The sequence below is a fragment of the Achroia grisella genome, unplaced genomic scaffold, assembly GCF_030625045.1.
Source record: "Achroia grisella isolate CSIRO2021 unplaced genomic scaffold, CSIRO_AGI_Agris_v1 utg5201, whole genome shotgun sequence".
Lineage (NCBI taxonomy): Eukaryota > Metazoa > Arthropoda > Insecta > Lepidoptera > Pyralidae > Achroia > Achroia grisella.
In genome coordinates, this window is record NW_026712911.1 from 188,348 (window position 1) to 212,901 (window position 24,554).

Below are 24,554 nucleotides of genomic sequence, written 5' to 3' on the forward strand. Positions count from 1 at the left end.
AAAAATCAAACCAAAAATTCGGTACAGGAACATATCTGTCACGTCGGAATTGATAATATTGTCGTAAAAATATTTATTGATTATGTATTACTTACATAATAAATAGATATTTTTATATTTTAACAAATAAATGTTAATACTATCAACAGTAACCCAGATATGGCATATTAAAATTTAATGTTATGCGACACTGAATATCATACAGTATGAATTAATATATGATGTAGTGACTGGGATTAAACTTCTGATATTTATGCGATAATTATAATGGAACAACAGTTGAGAGTTTCCGAGTTGTGTAAGTTTCATCGTAAATACAGCCCCTGACTTAATTCTTGTCACCTGTGCCGCGAACATTTACTTGAATATACTTAATAATGGCAAGCAAACTAGTAATTATTTTACTTAAGAATAACCAAGTTTCACTTTAATTATTATCATAGTCACATATTAATATTACAAGTCTTCTACAAGTCTACAAGAAACATCACTATAAAGTCCTCACATGACAGTCTCTCTCCACTTATCCAGTTTATTACCATAATTTAGTTACAATAAAATAAATACGTTTTTTATATAATTAAAATGTCAAATGAGTTGATGACCCATCAGGTGGTAAGTGGTAACCGTCGACTATATACATAGGAGTGAAAACGACATACATCATTATGTAAAGTCCGTAATACCCCTCATGCTACTATACTATTATGTAGGACTTTAGTCCAACATAATAATGCATGTACATATTTATGTGTTATGCCTTCTTACACCGTGTAATTGTTAACCTGGCCTTAATATTATATTTTTTATAAATAGAATTAGTTAATAGTATAAAACAAAGTAGCGCTGTATGTATGCTTATCTTTTAAACTAAGCACCGGATTTTCAGGCAGTTTTCAGCAAAAGCTGGACTAATTCAAAAGAAGGTTTATATATAGTTATATAAATAATACATGTCACCCGTACAAGGCCAGATTGGGCAGCTAGTTAAATTATGTATTAGGTACGAAATGTGCAGAAAACATTATTCAAATTGACCTAGATGTGTGAAAGAGGCGAGATATAGCGTACGACATATAAAAGCCCATCAAGTAGTACGTTTTAATTAAAGCATGAATTCAAAGGCTGTAATAACAATGTTCTGGAACTAGGTGCATAAGTTATCGTTCGGCTAGGTTGAAATGCTGGGGATTCTATTCTGTATTCACAATGATTTATGGCAAATGTACGGAAAATAATAACGGAAAACAAGTTACAAGGATAAAATATTAAGTATAATAAAAATATTCTCACAACAGCAATCATGGTCTATAAAATATGGAAAGAAAGAAATATTCAGTACTTATAATTTAACAGAACAAAAATAATTCCTACAACAAATAAAGCACTACAATGCCTACTCATCTTTATACATACATATACAATACCTACAGGATTTTATTTGTATGTAATTGGAATTATAAACAAATTAACGACCCACCTGATGGTAAATATACCATTTGGCTTTTTGGCGTGTTGCCCGTTGGCCTTGTTATATAAACAGCACTATTATATCACGTTATCATGTGATGTCCGTGATACCATTTGTGTGATGCGAGTCCGGGTGACTAAGCTTCTTATCCTGCAATTCCACTGCCTTTTCCTATCCTACAACAGAAATACAATTTACAAAGCAAGTTGCTTGGCGGCTAAATAGATTAGACTTGGTACTTCAGTCTCACCCATTTTCAATTGCAAATAATTTCTTACAAAATCTACCTATTCCTATATTATTACAAAGTTAATACATTATTATATTGTATGATAGGTTATATCTAAGCTAATGGGAAAGTTGCAATGCTGTTAGAGTGCGAGCAAGGTCCATCAGTGTCCTGAAGATAATATCCTGTAAAATAATAGGACCAGTCATAACTGGGCATTAACTCGTTAATCCGTTAATCGTTAATTAACGAAGTTAACATTTTGAATAACGGATTAACTTTTAAGTTAAACTTTTAAAAAAGTTAACGGACACGTTAACTTCCGTTAATAATGCAGAAGTCCGTTAATCGTTAAAAAAGTGCATGGGAAAAAGGTAGGAGATGCTTTACGACAAGAAGCAGTGGAAAATTCGAAGGACAGAGATAGTTTAATTGGCGGAGGAAACAATGAGAGTAACAACTATGATGACGAGGAAGACTTTTTCAATTCTGTCACTCAGTCTATAGAAAAACCAAAGAGCTCCTGCTCCTCAAAGAGTAAAGCGCAAAGTCTTGTTAAAATGTGGCTGGACATGAAATCAACAAGACATGAAATGAAGACTCATTCAACGATGCTGCATTCCTCGGCGAACAGATATTCATAAATCTATTCATCAAATATTATAAACTCAAGCGCTGCAGTTGAACGTCTGTTTCCATGAGAATAGAATGTCTTTAACACTAACACCAAAACGAATGTCAGACGAGAACTTCGAACTTGATATAAAAATGCGACGATTTTACAGAATTATACAAGTATATTAACCAACAGGTTTTATAAGTTCACTAATGTAACGATATAAAAATGCAATTTTACAGATATTAACGGATTAACGATTAACGTTAACTTGCGTTAATTCTTCTGAAATGTAACGCTTTAACATTTAACGAAACTAACTTTTTTATTAGATTATCGATTAATGGAAAATTAACGCTTCAATGTAAGTTTATTTGAATAAATGATTTCTATTTAACTATTTGATTAACGGTGCCCAGCTTTGGGACCAGAGTTAAAAGACGTTAAAAGGTTATCCCACATTTGTCCTTTATTAACATAGGTTAATTAATTGTTACTAAGAAATTGATCGATGGTATCTGATAATAAATAAATTATTATTATACCAAATGTAATTATTTTACAAATTAACTTTAAAACTATTTTCAATAAAGTAAATGAACGTTAAGGTTAGTATTGCATAGTTATATCTCTAGTAACAGGCGCTACATATTGGCAGCGTAATAAATTACATTGTAGAAATATCATCATTAAGAAATATTACGAGAATTGCCTAATTAAATAGTCCGTGTGAGTGTGCCTTTCCAACCTTTTAATATCACACATGGGCGGAAATATCGGTGTTTTTACGACGTTGTTCCGGTTAGAGGGTGGTCCTCATACATAAGCCCGGAGAACATGGACGCTATTTCCTCGTTTAAAAAAGGAAGTAACGTTTAACTGATTTTTCAAATTACGAGTAGAATCTATGGGATGAAGATATAATTTATATTTGACAAATAATTAATAAAAAATACAGCAATGGTCGTAATTTCAACATTTTGGTCAATTAGTTTAGTTTATTATTACTTAGCAATTGATTTACTGTTTTAATAATATTCTACCATAATTACATTAAATAATTAATTCTGAGATAAAGATGAGATAGATTCATCTATTTATAAATGACTTGTGTTTATATCGGTATTAGAGACGCGCTCTAAAATACAATTTTAACGAGTAAGAGGGTGTGGTCATATTATTATGTAATATTATGTTATCTGTGATATTATCATCCAAGACTGGTGCCCGCCAAAGTATACTGTTAGCCAAGGGGAGTGCACCATTCCACTAAAACAAAACCAATAAGTTGGACACGTTTATCTTTTTTAATGTCTCACAAAAACTGATTAAAATTTAAAAACCAAATATTTGGATCACACACTTTTATATACACTTGGGATAGGATAGATTTGATGACCAATAAAAATATTTTTATTGGAGTTTCAACACTTTGCTGTCCAGCATCCAAATTAAACTTAGATAGAAGTTTGTGACATTTAAAAAATGGTTTAATGCTATCAAAACGTGGGTTTCGTTCTCAAAGCCTCGAGACCTTTTATGCAAATCTTAAAGGATGTGCTGGGGTTTTTAATGAAACTGCGCAATTACTTTGATGAATACTGCATTCGTGACGTAGCGACCCTTAGTATAAAATGTGGTAAGGTTAAATTAAATGTCAGGTGTATTGATTTCAATTATGCTTTAGATATAACCAACCCGCCCTGGCTTTGCACGAGTATTCAAATTAATTTACAAAATCTTAACGATAAATACACCTAACTCTTTCGGAAATAGAATTAGATTTTATATATGAAAATCACATGAAATTCCGGTTATGGTATTATCGCGAAAATATGGATAAATGGAGCGCGGTAATTTGTACAATATTTTTTTTTGTAAGTCTTCATCATCTCAGGGGAGTGTTATTAAAGGAAAGTGATAACGTAATGTGTGTATACTTTTATAGATGAAAATCAAAGCTTTGATTAAGGATTAGTAGAAATTACAATGTTATGACTAAAATTCTAAACTTGATTTATGAATCCATCCAACCATTACTGCAATAACATATGTAACAATTACTCTCACTTATTTTTTAATTTACCATTCATTTTGTAAGCTGAGACAGCTTTCAAAATGATGACAAAAAATAAGTGATGACTACTCAATAATGTAAGTTTACTTTAATAAAGAATTTTTTATTCTATTCTAGTACTTATAAATACTTAATTGTAATATTTATAGGCAATAAGAATTAATATAATTCAAGCGTGATCTGAAGGTATATTTGAGTTCATATTATTAATATTATAAATATGAAAATGCGTTTGTCTGTCTGTTTGCCTTTTCACGACTAAACGGCTCGTCGGTTCTTAATAAGACATTGACATAGATTATAACACGAGGACAGATACAAGATATTGTTTTCTCAAAACAGCAGATAAATCTGAAACTGCCAGATATAATACAATTTAAGTACTAATTATATATAATTGCAATGAATTCCAAATTTAAAAACTAATTTAAATCTATAATTCAAACAGTATATTTGTACTTGACACTCAGTTCAAATGTTAAAAATACAGTGTCTACGCCATGTAATATAAAAAGTAGACAAAACTCCCTGACGCAGCTGGAATTTTAATCAATTTTGCGGCCGATATCTGGGGAAGAGGGACCAACGAGCCGGTTCACAAATTACCGCCTTAAAGCATCCTCTTGGACTATATTCATCAGGATAATACTCTTAAATTAAAAAATGGCGTTTTGTCACACTGCGTCGCATTAGGCAGAGTCATGAATTATTCAGAGAGCATCGTGGCCTAGTAGTTTACTATCCTGACTTAGATCCTAAAGATCGTTAGTTCGTATCCTGTGGCACTAAAATACTTTTTTTGATTTTATATTTATTTCTTTTTATTCTTACATATCTTTACACTTTTATCATAATGTGATAATGCCAGTCCCATCGTATCTTATTACTAATCTTATCTTCTACTGTACAATGAAAACAAAATTTTTGTTGGAGATGATACAGAACCAGATAGTACCTATACTGTATTTTTATGTATGGAAACTTAATGAACTTAATTCTTTCGTCTTTAGCGATAATTTTTTATACTTCGTTCGGAAGTCTTCTTCTTCTTCTTTAATACACTTGTATTAGAGCAAGATCTACATAATATACTAAATTACTTTGTGTGTTCTTCCTGACTTTACCCGGTGATGGAAACACTGATGACAAACTAAATCAATGTGAGAGATGGCGGTGGGTAAAAATGTTAATATCCAACAATGTAGTCGCCTTCTACCTTGCTGAATACTAATATTTTTACCCAACGAAATGGGCATGTCAAGTGACTTTTTGACAATTGACAATGCCTCTTATTACCTAGTCCAGGATTATATTTGTGAATGTGTATAAATAATTGTAAATCTATAATAGTAATCAAATAGTTTAATCAACGACATCAGGAAGCATTGAAGATGCAGTTGACAGCCCTTTTCATTGTATCCGAAATTTCTGTTAGGCCATGCTCCTGCTATTTCTTTTGTGTCCGTGTAAAAAGAATTGGCAAAAAGAAGAATCAGTATTGTGAAGTCAAAGCCGTTTGTGGCTAGACGCCCTCGGCTACCAGTATAATGACTTTGCGAGTATTTTGACGGAACTTTATTACGGTTAGTACGAGTACCTAGCTACTTAGCAGGCAATTAAGAAAGCCTCTAGTATTTTTCTTGGTGGACGTGATAATTAGTTTCTTTAATAATTTGAGAAGACGTCTAAGGGAGGTTTTCTTTTTGCGTTAATTAAAAAATAAACTTAAGTTATATTCAAGATGGTGGTTTCTCAGTTGGTTAAGTATTATTTTTTCCACTTTACAGTTTTGATTCTGTTTATAAATTATAAATTCACAACACAATTTAGATTTTGTTGTAACTCCTTTTCAGAATGTATGTAGTAGTAGTAGTTTCAGAAGTAACTTCGTTTCAAACATATTAGTATCTATACTTAACAGTATAAGAAAATAAATCCTAATATGTTTAAGTATTACGTTGCGGAGATATCATTAATTACTTTATTGTCTTTAATTATATTCTGTTTTTTTGATATTACATTGAACCTAATCAGAAATAACACATTGAGATTTACGTTTCATAACATTGTATGTGCTAAGGTGTCATACATATAGAAGTATGTATTTTCCCAGTATATTATTTTTAAATAATAAATATTTAACTATGGAACACTCTAGATCTCATATATCAAATTAAATATATTGTAGATAGATATAATAAAATAAAATTTAATACCCACATCCACCAGAACGGAGTACCAAAATTTATTAGTAAGAATACTGTTACGATGGACATACGTAGAAATGTTTATTTATCTGTGTACTTAGTAAGTGAATTAACAAGACCTTTCATTGTTTCAGATAATATTAAAAAGAAAATAACCGCGAAAGTTGTGCAATTCATTATTCATAAAGCAAGACAACCGGTGCACACTAAAGTATCAACGTGGAAATAGTTTCATTTCCATTCGGTCTGTAAGTGGTCATAGTAACGAGTGGCAGGTGTCACGGATTGCGGGAACATGAGGCGGGACGGTGGGGGAGGATAGCATGACAGCGCCTGCCACGGCGGCCTGATGGCGCTAGTGCGCCGTATACTAGGCGACGCCCAGGTAACGGTTTCAGTCACATCTTATATACATGCAGGATATATTAGCACTAATAACATTAACATCAGGGTTGCCAATCTTACGACATTTTGTACAAGTAAAATTTCAGTATATTGGTTTAATTATCTTTAGATGGTCATATTTAAACCAAGGGTGGTCAAATAAGCAACAAACTTACTAGTGGTACTTTTACGATTATTTTCACATTACTGCCTAAAAGATGCACAAAAATCGAAACTTAATGGAATTTTGAATTTTGTATTATTTTAATAATACATAATTCTACATTCGCCGGTCATTATACAGTGTACCTCGTATCGTAGATCAAAAATCTACTAACTTTTACCAAGATTCTCATAAGGTTGACAACCCTGATTAATAGACGTTACTTAGTAGTAGACGTTGACAGGTAAAATAAATTATTTTGACTAATGTAAAATTAGTACACATTAATTTTTTCGTACTATTCAATTCTGATGTGCTTTTTAAAACGATAACACCCTATCATACATTTTCTATACAATTTATAATATTGTATTGAAATCCGCTCTAGTTGTGAGATCATAACATTAAATGTGTGGAACTAACCAACAAGTATATAGCCACATTGTGACACTTGTTTCCTCTCTCGACGAGCCATCATCAGACGGTTAATCGATTGGAGCTTGAAAGGCTAGTGTCGACCACTGGACTGCACGCCAATCAGTTAACACTAATGGAATGACCTGGATATTTACGATTTAATGGACAATAAAGCTGTTATTATTAGTAGTACTCTCCCTATTTTTCTTTAAATATGGCAACTATAATCACGGTTCACGAAAAATGAAAAAGAAATTTAGCTAGCATCATATACAGATATAAACTAGAACAGAACTACAAGTGTAATGGAATAGTACCGCTCGAGGCATTATTTCTCCAGAGGGATTGAGGACAGCCTCAGCTGGTATTCCTATTATTTCTGAATCTCACATTAAATCAGTCAACACAAAGAAATATTCCAATTCGTTTATACCGATGTAGATCCAAAATTCACGAGCCACAAGACGAATATCTGGACATCTGATCCCAAACCGATAAGGCTATAAACCCAATACCGTAAATCGCAAGCTGTCCGTATTATCATTAATTACAAAGTTAGGAGGGAAGGGGATCGGTCTCCCCTAAAATGTGGCGATTAAAACGACTATTAAATCAAATGGTTGCAGGTGAATTAACAAAATATGCCACTGGTTAAACTAATGTGACCATTAGCCATTGTCGATTTGGAAACCCCCCTAATATGATTGAATAATAACAATTCATAAAATACGAAGATAATCAATTTACGAGCATAAGTATAATACAATTTAATAAAAATGGTACAGTTACAATAAAATAAAGCTTGTCCATCTTAATTTGATGTGACTGTAATATGTGATATCTTCGACATTTGTAAACAGATTTTGTAAAAAGAATGTGTTTTCGGTATGTTTAGATTTAATTTTCATTTTGTACATGAAATATTATTTAAAATAGCACTTATTAGAACGTAATATGATTAAAAATGTAACTTTTAATTGACGTTTGTATGTGATAGGCGAAACTACGTAAGATGGTTGATGAGCAAGTGTCGGTGGGCGCACGGGTCGAAGCGGATGCTGAACCCGAGCCCGCCGACCCTCTCATCACGCCAGCCAGCTCCGCCCTCGAAAGAACCGACTTGGACCCTAGACCAATTCCTCCAGAACGACGACTCCTTATTGGTACTCTAGATAAACGTAATGGATCTTTAAACGGCGATAAAGATGGAACTATAAACAGAACTACCAGACTTTCTATTAGAAATGGAAAAGATAATCCTTTCTTAGGTACGTATGTAAATTACTATGTTATTAAACTACTATAATAGTAGAGTAAAAATGTATTAATATTGATTTTGAAATCCATTAATTTAGTATGTAAGGTATTATGATTCCTGATTATTTGTGGTTTCATGGCAACATTTAGTATTTTTGCTTAATAGATGATGTTGATTCTATTTGGTGTAAAAAGATATTTTTTAAAGTTTAATTTTAAAGCAGAATACTCATACATATGTGAAAATTACAATGGCATAACTAACATGTTTACTTATTAGTTAATTTATTTTTTTATTATATAAATGATTTTCCTAGTCCTCTTCTAAAATAGACTAGTGTGTCTTTAGTTATTAAATATGATACGATCATATGTTAGATTTTCTACGTGCTAACAAGTAACTAAATACTTTATATATGTATATAAACAAAATATATGTCTATTGCAAGTAAATTACTAATGAAAATGTTGCATTTATTTCAAGAGCTGTCTCTTTACTGTTATGCTCTTTAATTAAGAGGATGTTCTTAATTTATTGTCTAAATAAACTTTCTTAATTAGAAATGCATAGTTTACATACTGACTCGACGTTCAGGGTAATGAAAATACGAGTGTGACATTTTGAACAGTCTGATTTACTGCCAAGTAATTTTAGTTTATTACGCCGTGTGCTAAAGAGATAAGAACATACTATATCACCAATTAAGGAAAGGGAAAATTGAATAGAAAACAATAAAAAGATATGAAACCAATATTTGTCAAAACTAGATAAATAAATAAGTAAATAACCAAGTAGCAGCAGTTTAGTAAACTAAATGTTTATATTGTGAGGAGAGACTGGTGCCTCTCAATGCGACAATGACACGATTATAATACAACTTAAGTATACTAATCATAAAATATATATTAATACAAGCAATTTAACATTTTTAATACATATATCATATCCTTTTATATATATCTAACATGCTCAGACTCAGATACTGAACATCGTCATAAGTTGAACATACTCGTACATATGTATGTATGTTTAAATGAATATGCTGTCATTTCATTAAATTATCGACTATTTTATGAATTTACAATTTTTCCACGCGAGTGTATACCATATCAATACGTTTTTACCTACATATATTTACCAATATATTGTGTGTATAAAATACATTTACACATGCATCTTATTTATACACATATCGTATCGTATACATTTTATCGAACTATATCACAATAATACGTCAGTCTATATGTTTGCATACGGTTTTCATATATCAGCAGAGTGATTTTTGTGGAAGATTTAGGTGTATAATTTATTTCTATTCATAAATCTTGAGTAAATTAACTGAAATACCCATGCAAAACTGGAGCGAGTACAATTATAATTATGAATTTCATAAACTATTATTGTATTACAACAATGCTTACTTATAATATCGTAGTATACTAATTTCATTGATTTCTTTCTTAGATGATGACAATAAAGAAAATCAAGCAAATGGCAAATTAGAATCCCCAGTTAAATGGTCAATACAAAACGGTAGTGATAGTGGAACATACGCTGAAATAGGAACTGGAGGCAACAGTAACACCAGCGAAAGAAATATCCTGGACCCGGCGGATAGTTCTGAAGAAGAAGTTCCATTACCAGATGCCACATCACCAGGAAGAAGTAGCGATGGCCCAGAACCAAGAGCAGATATTACTGCAACCTTGGATGGAGGTGAGTTTATATTTTGTTGATATATGTAAAATTCAGAAACTAAACTTCGAGATCTAATGGAATTTCATTAAAGAATAAATAACAAATGAAAAACCTTACTATAATGCATTACATATTGTAATTACATTTGCGGATTTAATAACCAATTGTTTTTAAATAATATACAAAATAATAGAAAACATTTTTAATTTTCTTTAATACAATACAAGTAAACTTTTATATACAATACATACATAGTAGTGAAATAGATAGATACGAATGAAGGACGACTTGTGGTTATCTCCAAGTTCGTAATCCCAGATAATAGATCCCAACTAGACGAGGAGGTTTGTTTTGCTGCTATTGTTCGAGCAGATTATTCAACACGCGCACGTATAAGAAATTAAGAATTAGACACAAGTACAACAGCGAGCTTACTTACTGGACACAAAATTACATTGGAGTTGGAAAGTTCCATTGTGAACAGACATTTTACAAATAGATAGAATGTTTTCTACAGGGAATAAATATACACTTGTTGCTGTATCAAGATATTTACATACTTAATGTCAGTCTTATAAATGTTCCTTATTCTCTAACAACAAAATAGAGTGTACGGTTGCTATTAAAAGGTTGAGCCGGATGTCTGTATTACTATACTAGTGATCTAGTATCTAGTATCATTAAACAATTAATATTATAAACCATTATTTAAATCTAAGCTCCAATGCATTTTATTAATAGAGAAATAAATGGTAAATATATTATTACATTAATCAAGAATTTACATTTTTTCTTTCAATATGGCAGCTTCACCAAAACAAATATGAGAGTGGGGAATATTTTCTCCTATCATAATCAGAGAATGACACAAACAAAATCTTCTTCATTACCAGATGTTAAAAAACACTATGTAAGTTGTAACTAATGTAAAAGATAAAGAAATTATTATATATACATAAAATGTCACGCAGTATCTTAATGGTTATGTTTGACAATTATAATAACATCATAGAATATTTGTATAGATATAGGTACTCGTATATATAATAATATAAGCATTGTTAATTCTGCTTCGATTGCAGAATGCATCTTGTACTAATGAGCAGTAGATAGCTTGGGGAACACTCATTTGCGGACTAACTGAACATCCAACTGACTTTGCAAGAAACTTTCTGCAGCTGTTTGTTATATATCACTTAATTACTCTCCTAGGTTTTCAATTTACTCAAAGCAAACTGGAAACTTTTATACTACAATGTGATAGTCCCTATAGCGTTTCTTGAATGAGCCAAAAAGTTATTTATGTAACGTTTAAAAACGTTCTATGAGTAGTTTTTAGGACTCGTTTATTCTTTCATTTTTCACACAGAGTATTCGTCTCAAAAGATTTTCATTTGCATTTACTTAAGTTTGTCTATAGGATTACTGTTCTGAAATTGCAAAAACTATAACCTTATACATATCTATTAGTATATCATAAAGCACGGTCCTCAGCCACCTATGTCCATAAATTAATTTGACTGCTTTAAAACCGTTTAGAGTTATAAAGTACCTGTACTTTTCATATGAAATTATAATTTTACGGAAGGAAATAACAGCTAATACTCATAAATATTTTCATCAAAGTAATAACTGCAGTTACTCTTTAATTTGAATTTAATTTTCGCCGTCGAAATGTGAGGTCCTTTGTTGTACAGAGTTTACAAGCAAGCGGAATAATGGCGCCGGAATTGCGAGGCGTTCGTTCAATATATCCGCTTCCCAAAGGACTTCAGCTCATAATAATGAGTGTTTCACGCTTCTACAACTAATTTCTTCAGTGTCGGCTTATTTGTCACGTTTTACATTATTTTTGTACTTGTTTCATAAAACTTTGTCTTGCTGTTTTTCTTGTGTAATAGAGATATTGGTCGCCGATTTGAGCAGTTTAATTTTCAAACCGCTGTTATGTTTAAAACATAAGCTATGGCATTAAATAATATTTGTAACCGAAGTTCGAAAGGGATAAATTATTGTATTAATATGATTATAATAAAATATTATATTAATAATAACCAGAGACTTATCACACAGCGTCATGTAAGCAGAGCTTGTGTTAAGGGTTTTAGACAACTGATACAAATACTTAAATATATTATTTTTTGTAAATGCATAAATAATATATATAGAAAATACCTAGATCAATACAACACACATACTCATGAATACAAGGAAAGCAATTCATGCGCATAGCAAAAAGAGTATATCGTCTTAGTTTTTCAAATTCTCATTCGAATGAGCTTATTAATCTCTTATGTCTTTTTAGGGATTTTTAGGGAAATGATTATCTTCTTCTATAGATATTTATTTCGGGCATTAGCAAAATTAGGCAGCATAATAGTAAGATAATTTAATTACTTTTATAGTAATTAATTGGTTAGTCTGTTATTGAAATCATACATCTTTTTGTCAGCGATGCACGATGGTACAATAAAGTAGGCGTCGTGCACACCTGCCACCGTTACCCGGCGCGTGTTACACACGAGGAATCGATTTGTCTGGACCGGGTGCTGTTTTCGTGAACAACTTCCCCGTTATTATTACGATGTTTACGTCGCTATAATCAATTTCATTTCTATGACAGCGGCAACATCGCACTTTACCAAACTTTTGATAGTATAGAATGCTAATAATGAAGAATATATTCCGAGACTTGATTGTTGAACAGGAACGACGATTCTGAAAGTTAAGCTATTAACAGGAAGTCAAAGTTATAACAAATCGTAGATTAAGTCACCCGGTTACGTTAATTTATTGAATGGTCCTAGTTTTCTTTTTCAATTTATATACGAGGCGTAGATATTTACAGACAAAGAGCGGAATAACTCTTCGAAATAGGTTTTTACTCTTTTTTTAATATTACATAGGAAAAACGAACTACGATTTACTCGGCATACACTGCGATTTTTTATAGAGATCTTGTATTCTTGCATATCACGATTAAACACTCTTTCAGCCTAGATGGATTGGAATAATATTTGAAATACTTAAATTTTTTCTGAGCTCAAATTCCTGAGCGAAATTCATATTCCTGGGGTCTTATTAACTTGTTGGTTTCAGATTTATAGCATTCTTAATAACTCAACAATGTAATACATTTTAACAACAGAAGCGGCGTCCCCTGGCGGTAGATCTGACAGATCGCGGCAGGAGGAAGTATTGGCCTCTCCTGGGATGCTCACAGCGGCACAGTTGGCCAGAAGGCTGAGGCTAGAGAACGAACGATTACAGGTAACGTGCTCTGCGTTTAAAGTTCGTCAGGAGGTAATTTGCGGTATTTCTGAACATTGTTGTCCTTGGAGATAAGCCAAAATTAATAGCGTTTATATGATCGTTAAGTGTAGCACCTAGCCTATAATTTATATTTTATTAATAATAATGTTTACACGACTGCTATCCCATCATTATCAATTATCAACATTAAGGAGAACGCAACACTAAACGTGCCATTTAGCTCGGTATATTTTAATCCTTATTTTTGTATCATAATATATAATTATGAGATTATCTTTATACTAAACTAACTAACTATATTATAACTAACTATAAAAAGAAAATAACCGAGTAAGTATTATATTTTATTAGGAAAAATCTCTGGTACATGGTTACAATATAGCGATAATATTTTGATGCTACTCACAACTCCCAATCATCACATCTTTTGAAAATCACAAATATATTTTTTTAATTTAACTTTAAAATCATAAGAGTCGTCTTATTGTTACCAAATCTCGCCTTTTCTACCAATCACTTCTATGTAGATATTGTTAATTCTTCAAATTCTTGAGTTAAAATTCCTACTGTAAATCTGATTTAATTCTTTACTTTCATCCGACACAGGCGGAGTTAACAAGAGTACGCCGATTGTTAGTGGCGGCGGCTGAACGAGGTGAAGCTGGTACGGCCTTAATAGAGCGGGCAAAGGGGGAAGGCGAACAAGATGCAGCACCTCTTGACCCACAACAGTTAGAAAAAGAGCTGCTACTCGCTAGAGAAGCTGTCAATTGTAAGTATGACGTTTTAACTGTAGACAGTTCTTTCATTGTATTTCTATGTGTATAATATTCAACTGTTTTGTACCATATTAGTTAATGAGGATGTTTGTTATTTAATACATAAATGGTGGTTATTTAATACACATACGAAGGATGTATATTTTTTAATACAATTGACAGATTATTGGCAGTATTATTTTTTATATAATTGGTACATTGCCAGAATACAATGTATGGGTGGTATCGCGGGTATCACATGATAACGTGATATCTGTAGTGCTTTTTACGAATATAGGCGACAGTTACTACTTATAATTAGGCGGGCTATTAGCTTATATGTCGTTCCAATTACATAGGAAAAAATTATCACGACTATGACTTATGACTTGACATTATGTTATTAAATTAATATCTTGGCCTTCCCATTGTATTGAAATATAAAGCATATAATACTGTGCTCATAATATTATAAGTAATAAATTAAGGCACTCACTAATAGTCATAATCTTTATCTAACAAAATGTTTTTCAAATATACCGTATCGCAAAATGATGTAACATAAACGAAGAAATATTTATGAATAAGCTTGGAATGACTAGAAAATGTATATCCCTCAATAAATTCTGTATACTAAAGAGGCTAGTCCAAATAATAATCCAAATGATACCTATAAAAGGAGCCAATTTGTTGAGTGCCGTTCATGATATGAGAAAGAAGTAGTGAGCCGACATTTTGATAAACTAGACATAACATTCGGAGTACCTGGGCCTAGGAGGGCGAAATCGGTAAACGTGTCACGTACTCTAGGGCGTGCTACTGTAACTTTGGCTGACATTTTCACTAACATCATTACTCTGACGAAAGCGAACTCGATGCCGTAATATCACTACATATGAATACAAAGGCCTAATTATATTTTCTTAGAAATAGAAAATAGCGATCAGTATATTTGGAGTTTATTTTAATTTTTTCATACCCGTATGTTTACTACTTACTACTTATTACTCTTTACATTTTTATAAAAATAGCCTACTGAACGGTACTAGATACTTTTTATATAGTTTTATTTACAAGAATCATGCTCACTTATTAAAATAGATTATTTAGTATTCGGTTCTATCTGCTTACCTCGCAAGAATCCTCTAGCATGAAGATATGATATATAATTTACATTAATATGCTATTCAATAAGTACGTAATTTTATGATTTTCAATTATATTCTGTATATTATATGGCGGAAACACATTAAAAATTCAATTAATTGTTTAAGTCGACAATAAAATATCAATTATATCTGATAATCGAGTTTCGACACTGACTGAGTTTGATACTGAAGTTGTTCACTTATACTTATGAATTATGTTACATTATTTCACTAATTCATAGTCCTATTATTCTCTAGCTAGCATATTATGTACACACTTCAACATTACATACGTAATAGGAAACTCTCTAAAGTTAGGATGCCCAAAGACGCTCTATTGTTTTACTAACAAGCCATGTTTCCCAGAGCGAAGTAGGTGGCATTTATTTATAGAAGAGGGTACGATACGTACTAGAGCTTATGCAAAGCTAAGCACTGCATGAAACATCGATCAAAGGGCTGCCGTCTGAACAGCGAGCCCCAGTAATCATTTAAACAAACGATACCTGTCTACACTACCATATTTTCCTATATAAATACAGATATTATAGTAGAGAAGTAATTACTCGACATCGCAAACTGAATGTATGTTGATAATATATAAGTATGAGTGACAGATTTTATTTGTACTTATATTTTAAGTACTACATCAAAGCCGTTACCTGAAACAATATTTTTTTAGACCACATCTAATGAATTCTTAGCTAAGTTCAATATTATTACATATTATATTTTTAATACAGTTTTCAATTTACCTAATTTATTTTGTTATGGTTTAGCATTTAAATCTATTTCACATGCGGTTTCTTTCATCGTACAATACAAACGATTGTGTGTTTGTGTTGATGATTTCTGGCATAGACATAATATTATATATTAAAATATTTATAAGATGTCGAGTAATCATAATACGAGTTCTGCTTACTTTAATAGTAGATTTAACTGTGTTATATCCGGTTTACTTTACGAATACGGTAGACTTATAATCCATTCCAAAATATCAATTTTATTTTGTATGTGAAGATGCTAGATTTTCTAATGCTACATAGATTCGACAAAGCGCCGAAAACGAACAACCTCACAGAGTGCTGAGCTTGAGTGAGATTGCACAGTATTTCGTAGTGTACACAGAAACCCTTTCCCTATAAACTTACTTTGATTCGTACCAGACGTAGCGCTGAAGTATTGCATTGAATTGTATCGCACAAAGCAAACACTATTGTGTGGGGAACTTAGTTCTGGATGGCAACATTTCGTATTTCTATTTCAAATCTCCGTGTAGAGCCAATTTATTTATTCAACACACGTAGCGAAATATACTCGCAGCAGATATATAAATTCTTAGCTCATCGCATTGGGTCATCGTAATAGATAGTAATTTATTGAATATGGCAATCCTTCTGAATAATGAATGAATCCAAATTATTAATATAATATTAGCGTTATTGGAATAGTAAACAATTATTTAGGAAATTAGAATTATACTGTTTAATTAGCAAATGGTAAAATTAATACATCACCCCGTAATTTGAATGTTAATAACTATTTTATATATATGACAAATATCAGTCTATTCTATATTTTTTCTCTTATCGTTAATTTAAATAAAAAACTTCCATTACATTACTTATATCAAAAGTTATTTACACAATTTGTTTGCTGGAGGAATATTGCAGTGTTTGATTTCTTTAAATTGAATAAAAAAAATATTTTGAATATATTGCACGTTGATTTTGAGTGCAAAATTGTATATAAAATAACATCGATGTTCTGTGCCTGACGTTCCAAATTTGAAATATTAAAATTATAATCTTAAATACATTAAAGGGCTATTTGCGATTGCAAACATAATTGAAAAAGTATTTCAGTTTTTTTACGACTAAATTGTATGAATAATGCGTGTCTAATGGTATATAGTGACCGCAAAAAGACGTTTGTCTTCTAATTTCTATTTAGGTTCTTGTCATTAATTTTCATATCTTTCATAATTATTAAAATCTAAGTGGTAATGTAAGATATGAGTGGTTTCATTTATTTAAATTTCTTTTAGCTCTGAAAGCCGATAAAAAGCGGCTGAAAGCTGAAAAGTTCGACTTACTGACTCAGATGAAGCAGCTTTACGCTACACTAGAAGATAAGGAGAAAGAACTGCGAGACTTTATACGAAATTATGAACAGGTTGGTTGAAACTTGTATTAAATTGCAGTGCTTTTTTATACACATATTGTTTGAAATTAAATGAACTTACTATGTTATCGTTTTCGAGCGAGGAGAGACGCTGCCGCGAATGCATCGTATGCATCCTCATGAAGACTTCCGGATGAACTCGCAACAATTGTCGGAAAACTACAACATAGTAAGTTCATTAAATTGCCGTCAATTAATTAACTAATATAACAGGTTTGAACATTATATAAATAAGTACTACAATATTTAGTAATTATATTTAATCGTATTCCTTCAAAATGTAATAATATAAAAGACAGTATATGGTATAATATAAGGCAAAATAGACAAAAAATACAATAATTTTCTAAAGTAATCTATACTATACAATATTAATCTATATCTATTATGTTTGTAATGGATAAACTAAAAAGAAAACATTTACCGTCTAAAATACGGTGAGGAATAGAATAATTAAGATGTGAAAAAAATGAGATATCTGCAATGATTGTACCCTTGCGAAGCCAGGTAATGTCACAAATATGTGACATAACTTTTATATTATAAGGTTCCATTTGCTACAGATGCGCTCAAGAGGCGGTGCATCATCGGCTCTGGGTGCAGAGAGAGCAGAACGGGAAAGAGAGAGGGCTGCGTTATTGCGTCATGCTCGCGACGAAGCCGAACGTTCGTTGCAACTTGCTGCTGCGCTCAGTGCACGAGATACCCAGCTTAGACACGCCCGAGAACAATTATTTGAGGTATTTTTTTATATAATTCCAGTGGCTAACAAGCTGACGGCCTACTTATTACTAAGCGGCAACCGTCGCTTATATAAGAGTATATGAAGTAATATGAACATAGGATATCACGTTATCATGTGTAACTCGTTCTACCACTCTTGCTTTAGTATTCCAGAGGACTCTTCCAGACGTCGTACGTTTGAAACAACATTTGAAATGAGTATCTATTATACTAATTTTACACTAATATTTCAGAAAAAATATTTTTGAAATACTAAATATGGAATAAAGAATCAGATGTTTTGCTTAGAATGACTTACTGTATACATATAACTATAAGATATACAGACATAATACGAGTATGTATAGACGTTTTTATAATATAAATATAATTTGAACTATCTCCATGTAAGATCCCGTACGGAGAAACTAATTACCTAATACACTCGTAAAATATCTACATTACCAATATATATATATATATATAAACTTTACTAGTGTATTGCTTGATATTTATTACGATTATGATCGAGTGGAATACAGTTTGCAAACTACATTCATCCAATAAATAGCATTCGGCAGTGTTATGATGGATCGGTTGTGCGGAGCGGTCGGCGGCCATCCATCACAAACATGCGGTGTTAATTACCATTTCAAATTGCTCCTTCAAATCCAAATTGCGGAGAAAATTAAACGTGGTACGTTCAACCTCAACTGCAGCCGATTTTCTGTCTCGTTGGTTTACAATGAAATCAAATAAGTATTTTTTTATTAACTGCAATCGCGAATTCAAGTAGAATTATTTTTCAAATATATCACGTGGATATAACCTATTTTCAATATGCGTCTATTTCTTCTACGGTAGATAAAATATCTGTTTAAAAATCATTCTGTCATGTGTATAAGAGTATTTGTAGATAATAAAATAAATTCGAGAATATTGCTGACGCTAAGTATTGTAGTACGATTGTAAATACGACTTTAAATTCAATCAGTTAACCCATATTATTTTTAAAACCCTGTTTGCGACTATGCCACCTAATTAACAGTAATCTAAATAATATTATAATCATATTACCACTGCTGTAACATCATTACACCGATATTAAGCGATAAAATAGCCTTACCCAATCGAAAGGCCAAATCCTGCCCAAATTAAGCCCCAATCTAAATTTATCGAGGCGTGAAACTGGGCAGAAATTTGGCAGAATTAGTAAACCCAACAATACCCATTTCACAATAATTGCTTAACTTGATAATCGTGATATATTAGATATCTAAAATAACGTTTTCCAAAATCAAAATTCAATTCACGTTAGCAATATTCAAAGGAGTAACTTATTATTTAATTATATTTAGTGATAATCATCCTAATGAAAATGGAATACAAGTAAAATAATTTATGATCACCCATACTAATGTTATAAATCGGTCAGTGCATCTGTTAGTTTGGCCTACCTTTACTAAGGACGTTTGACGACGAAATAGGTCTAAGAAAATTTGACATTGGTATATAACATTATGCAGGCAAACATAGAAATAGAGACAATAAATTTTTATTCAAATATATGAACACTTTTTGATAGACATATAATATTTTTTTAATTCTAATAAGAAAGAAATTGCGTTTTGTACTTATAAATACATTTTGTTCACTTCATTATAAACATAATCTAAAAAGAGTGAGTGAAAAATATTATGAAGTTTATGCAAACTAAATGGCGGGTAACATAAGTTAATATAATAATAGTAGTTAAAGAATATAAAATTAATATTTGAATAATTACATAACTAAAACAACATTAGTTATTTTTCTCAGAAATATAAGTATAGTAAAGTATAAATAAATATAAGGAATAATAGAATTAGAAAATTTTTAATGTATATAATTTTAAACTACAACAAATAAATCATGTCAAGAAATTTATATTATTTACTTATAGATAATCTGAATTCTTTTCAAAATTTGTTTATTTAACAGGCGCGTAGGCAGCTCCAAGCCGCTGGATGCCTGTCAGAGGGCGAGAGCGTTGCATCTCTTGGAATAGGGCCACCCATGATGCTGGGTGGACCATCAGGTCTAATCGGAGATCGCGGCAGCTGCAGCGCCGACTCAGGTGTCAGAGGTAGAAACTTAAGAACTACCGCCATTTTTTATTTAAATTTATAGCATTTCTAAATGTATCTCTACAGGCAGTTGTTTTACTTGTTCATTATATTATAATAATTATTCATCTGCTAAAAATATATTCAACTGGATATAGTTGTTAATATGTTACTATTTATATAAACGTATAGTTTTATTTGACAGGTTTATTTCATTATTAAGCAGACAGAATAATTATGTATTTGTGTTAGATTTCTACTACTTTTATAAACCATAACGTTATTTTTTTTATAGTAATACTAGTCACTATAACAAAATCGCAATTATAAGCCTGTTATATCGTAAACCAATCTTTCAGATAATCATTTAGAGAACCTACTGTAACCTAATAACGTGTGTCAGTAACAGGCAGTAGCGACGGTGGCGCTACCTCAGTTTGCGGTGGCAACCTGTCAGACTCCACAGCGGAGGGCGCACCCCCAACCCTTGATGCATACGACACGGACGCAGCCTCGCTTGTATCATCTGCACACCACATTTATCAATGTAACGTATTTTAAACTAATACTATAAATCAAGGTTCTTCAATACAGCGTATCTATCAGGAATGTCAGCCCTATAAGAAACCTCACAAATAATAGATTTTATAAGTTAAGTTTGATACGAGATTTTTACCTACGAAAATACTATAATGTACGAGCTTAAAGAGCCAAATTAGGTTAATGTTTTAACGTTAGCAATCCTGGTACCTCTATGAAATGGTTAAAAACTAGAAATTTATATAAAACATCATACATGTCATCAAGTGACGCCAACTTAATACCCTTCTGCTGTTTCGATTCCTAAGGAAAAAGATGTTATATTTCCATATTTATAATATAGGTTATATTTTTCGGCGATAACTGTTTGTTATTTATTTGAGTTTTTCCATTCCAAGTTGTAGATAACAACCATACAGCCCGCGTGTATGAGATATCATGTAATAATGTTAGAAATAAGAAATTTGCATGGGTTAACGTTAGTAAGGTTTTGTATCTTCAAAGTAAATTTAAATAATAGGTACTTACATATCATACAATAAATATCACAGAATATCTGAAACCCTACACAATTGAGCGGTCTAAAAAATGGAATAAGTGAATTCTTTATAAATTGAGATGAAAAATGTTACTAGTATAAATGAATAATGTAATATACATGAGAATCTATCTCGAATTATTCACAAGATACTATATATTTTCGAACTGAACAAACCAATTTTGTATTTGCCGTATACAAACATAAAAGTAAATTGGATATTTCAAGCTCTTCTATGAGCGATAAACCTATTTTTCGGAGGCAAATACTTTATTCACGGAAAATCCTATCTGTTTAATTATTAGAGGGTTCGCCATTCCGCTCTTATCAAACAATATATAACGTAAAAAACAGAGCTGTAAAAATTTCCGATTACGCGACAACCGTTTTATTACAGCAAAAGCCCTGCTTAACGATCAGATTGCGTCGTTTATACGCCTCTCAATGACGGTCTCGGCTCGGGTATATTTCAATATGCCTAATATTAAATTTATTAATACTATACAAGATTAGGATAAAATTTATACAACGGCTCGTAAGACATTCGACATGATTCGCTATAGGTATCTGAATATAAAATAGCATTTGCTAATATAATTTCACTTTATCATTTTTAAAGTTAAAGTAACCTACATAATTTCAGATTTATTTATTTGCTATGTAAAACGGATTACATTTATCTCGTCAGTTACAAAATTATAAGTCAATGTAAAAATTAACATAAATTTTAATTTGACTTAGACATACATTCATTATGGTGATATTTAAAAAAAAAGTCTTCCTCTTTCCAGTTCTTCTAAATTTTAAAATTAGTAAATAGATTTTACTAGACTTTTTTGGTATAACAAGTTTGTCTTTATTTCTTGTGTTATTATTATGTATTTCTTGATTTTAGAAATACAAGAAAAATCTAAAACTATTTTCCTTGTTTTGTGTTTTCCTAACAATGAATGAAATATAAATAGTGATACCACCGTAATTTTATTTTTGACAAAATAATTTCTAGCTGATTTTATTTCCTGTTGTCACTAAACCAATCCTATATATCTAATACTATAAATGCGAAAATATATGTCCATGTCTAACTATTTTTTATTTAAAGATTGTTCACGAGATGACTTGTTCAAATAATCAAATATAAAAATACACTGATATTATATAAAATAGGCCAAAAATAAAATACTATATAAAATACGCCAATGTGAAATAATTGGATTCACATTATATTTTAAGAAATAAACTTACCTACGTTTTCTTTTTTGCATTCCACAACTTTATTTTATGATTGAGATCCTCGAATAATATATTTAATATTTATAGTAAATTATATTGATTTTGTTGTAGTGAGCACGCCGCGGGATTGCAGTCCCACCCTGTCGCCACACAATAGCGCTTCGCCGTTCACGCGATCTATAGACGCCGGATCACTATCAAGGTTTGAATAAAATATTTAGTAAATCAACCATTATTTATCACTTATATGATAATAAAAATAACTAATGAATGACTGAATGAATGGAACTTTATAGAAAAAACTTCATCATTATCCGAATCGTGATTATTAACCACATTTTTTTAATTAATTATTTTTAGTTTATGCATTGTATAAAAGAAGAACATAGTAGAATCCATATCAACGTAAAAGTCATCATAAAACGACACATAGACATACATATAGAAGAACATATAGTTGATGTAGGTATATAACATAAAAATAGTTTACATTTTACTTTATATTTTATAGTGACTTCAGGCTATTGGCTGAAAACCCAGTCATGTAATTAAATTTAGAAGCGTATACTTTCACAATCAATTCCCCTCAACCCTAAACCGAGAGAAAAAAGTTTTTAGTCGGGGAATTGTTGGTTGAATAATAGAGTATTTCATTTAGTTAAATTGTCGAAATTATAATTGCTTTTAATATTCTATAATAACTTCTACAAACTAGCCGTCCCAGCGGTTTTACTTTCATTGTTTGGATTAATAAAAATGTGAAGAATTTTTAAAATTCCTCGCCCTACAAATAACCAACCATCAATAAAAATTTGTAAGTGTTGTCTTGTCTTATAAAATGATATTGGCACTTGCTGTAACATTCGTTATTGTACGTACGTACTAAAAATGTCTAATCACTGAATCCAAAACGCCTAAATTATTTTATTAAAAAAAGGTTTCGACGCAATATATTAATAATTTCAAAACTTTTAATGGTCTATAACAAAAAAAACTCTTATTCACGAATAATAAACGTAAACAGGTCAGTGGAACAGCTGTCGAGTCCGGGTGAGTGCGAGGCGGCCCTCGTGGGTGGGCTGAGGGCCCGCGGGGCCACCGGCAAGGGCGGCAGAGGACGGGGCTCCGCCTGGGGCTCCATATCACGGGTGTTTGCTCGAAGTAGGCACCGCACCAAGTCTGGTAGTGCCGTCGTCAGCGGACACGAGAGCGGTGAGACAAAGAGATGTTTTGATTTTAACTTTTATTGTATATTAGCAACACGCCCTTCATTCGCACTGTGTAAGATATTTTTCTGTTCGCTAAAAGTACGTATGTTTTAAGTTTGACCTCTAACAATACATTCCTGTTCAAAACTCCGTTCAATAGTCTTTACGTAAATATATGTTTGCGTGATGATGATGCCTTGTAAAGGCATCACGCAAACATATAAATTGAAAAAAAAATCTAAATTCCGATATTTTTCTAGAAAACTGTGAATGATTTTAATGAAATTTTAAAAAAGATGTGTTTGATTTTAAAATTAATAA

At 31.5% G+C, this 24,554-nt stretch overlaps 1 protein-coding gene across 9 annotated transcripts in view; it reads left to right on the plus strand.

Moving 5' to 3' along the window:
- The window catches only part of LOC131847321 (kazrin), a 102,386-nt gene that overhangs the window by 67,952 nt on the left and 9,880 nt on the right, over nt 1–24,554 (plus strand). For 6 of the 9 annotated variants that reach the window (XM_059196874.1, XM_059196873.1, XM_059196876.1 and 3 more), the window contains exons 2-13: nt 6,735–6,985; nt 8,562–8,832; nt 10,287–10,538; nt 13,669–13,790; nt 14,400–14,565; nt 17,750–17,877; nt 17,966–18,055; nt 18,450–18,626; nt 20,590–20,734; nt 21,118–21,261; nt 23,137–23,227; nt 24,050–24,237. In XM_059196874.1, coding sequence (XP_059052857.1) covers nt 6,950–6,985; nt 8,562–8,832; nt 10,287–10,538; nt 13,669–13,790; nt 14,400–14,565; nt 17,750–17,877; nt 17,966–18,055; nt 18,450–18,626; nt 20,590–20,734; nt 21,118–21,261; nt 23,137–23,227; nt 24,050–24,237 — 1,810 coding nt within the window. In that variant the 5' untranslated portion in view covers nt 6,735–6,949. The remainder of the gene's footprint in view (nt 1–6,734; nt 6,986–8,561; nt 8,833–10,286; nt 10,539–13,668; nt 13,791–14,399; nt 14,566–17,749; nt 17,878–17,965; nt 18,056–18,449; nt 18,627–20,589; nt 20,735–21,117; nt 21,262–23,136; nt 23,228–24,049; nt 24,238–24,554) is intronic. The other 3 variants (XM_059196875.1, XM_059196877.1, XM_059196879.1) reach the window with 3 other exon arrangements.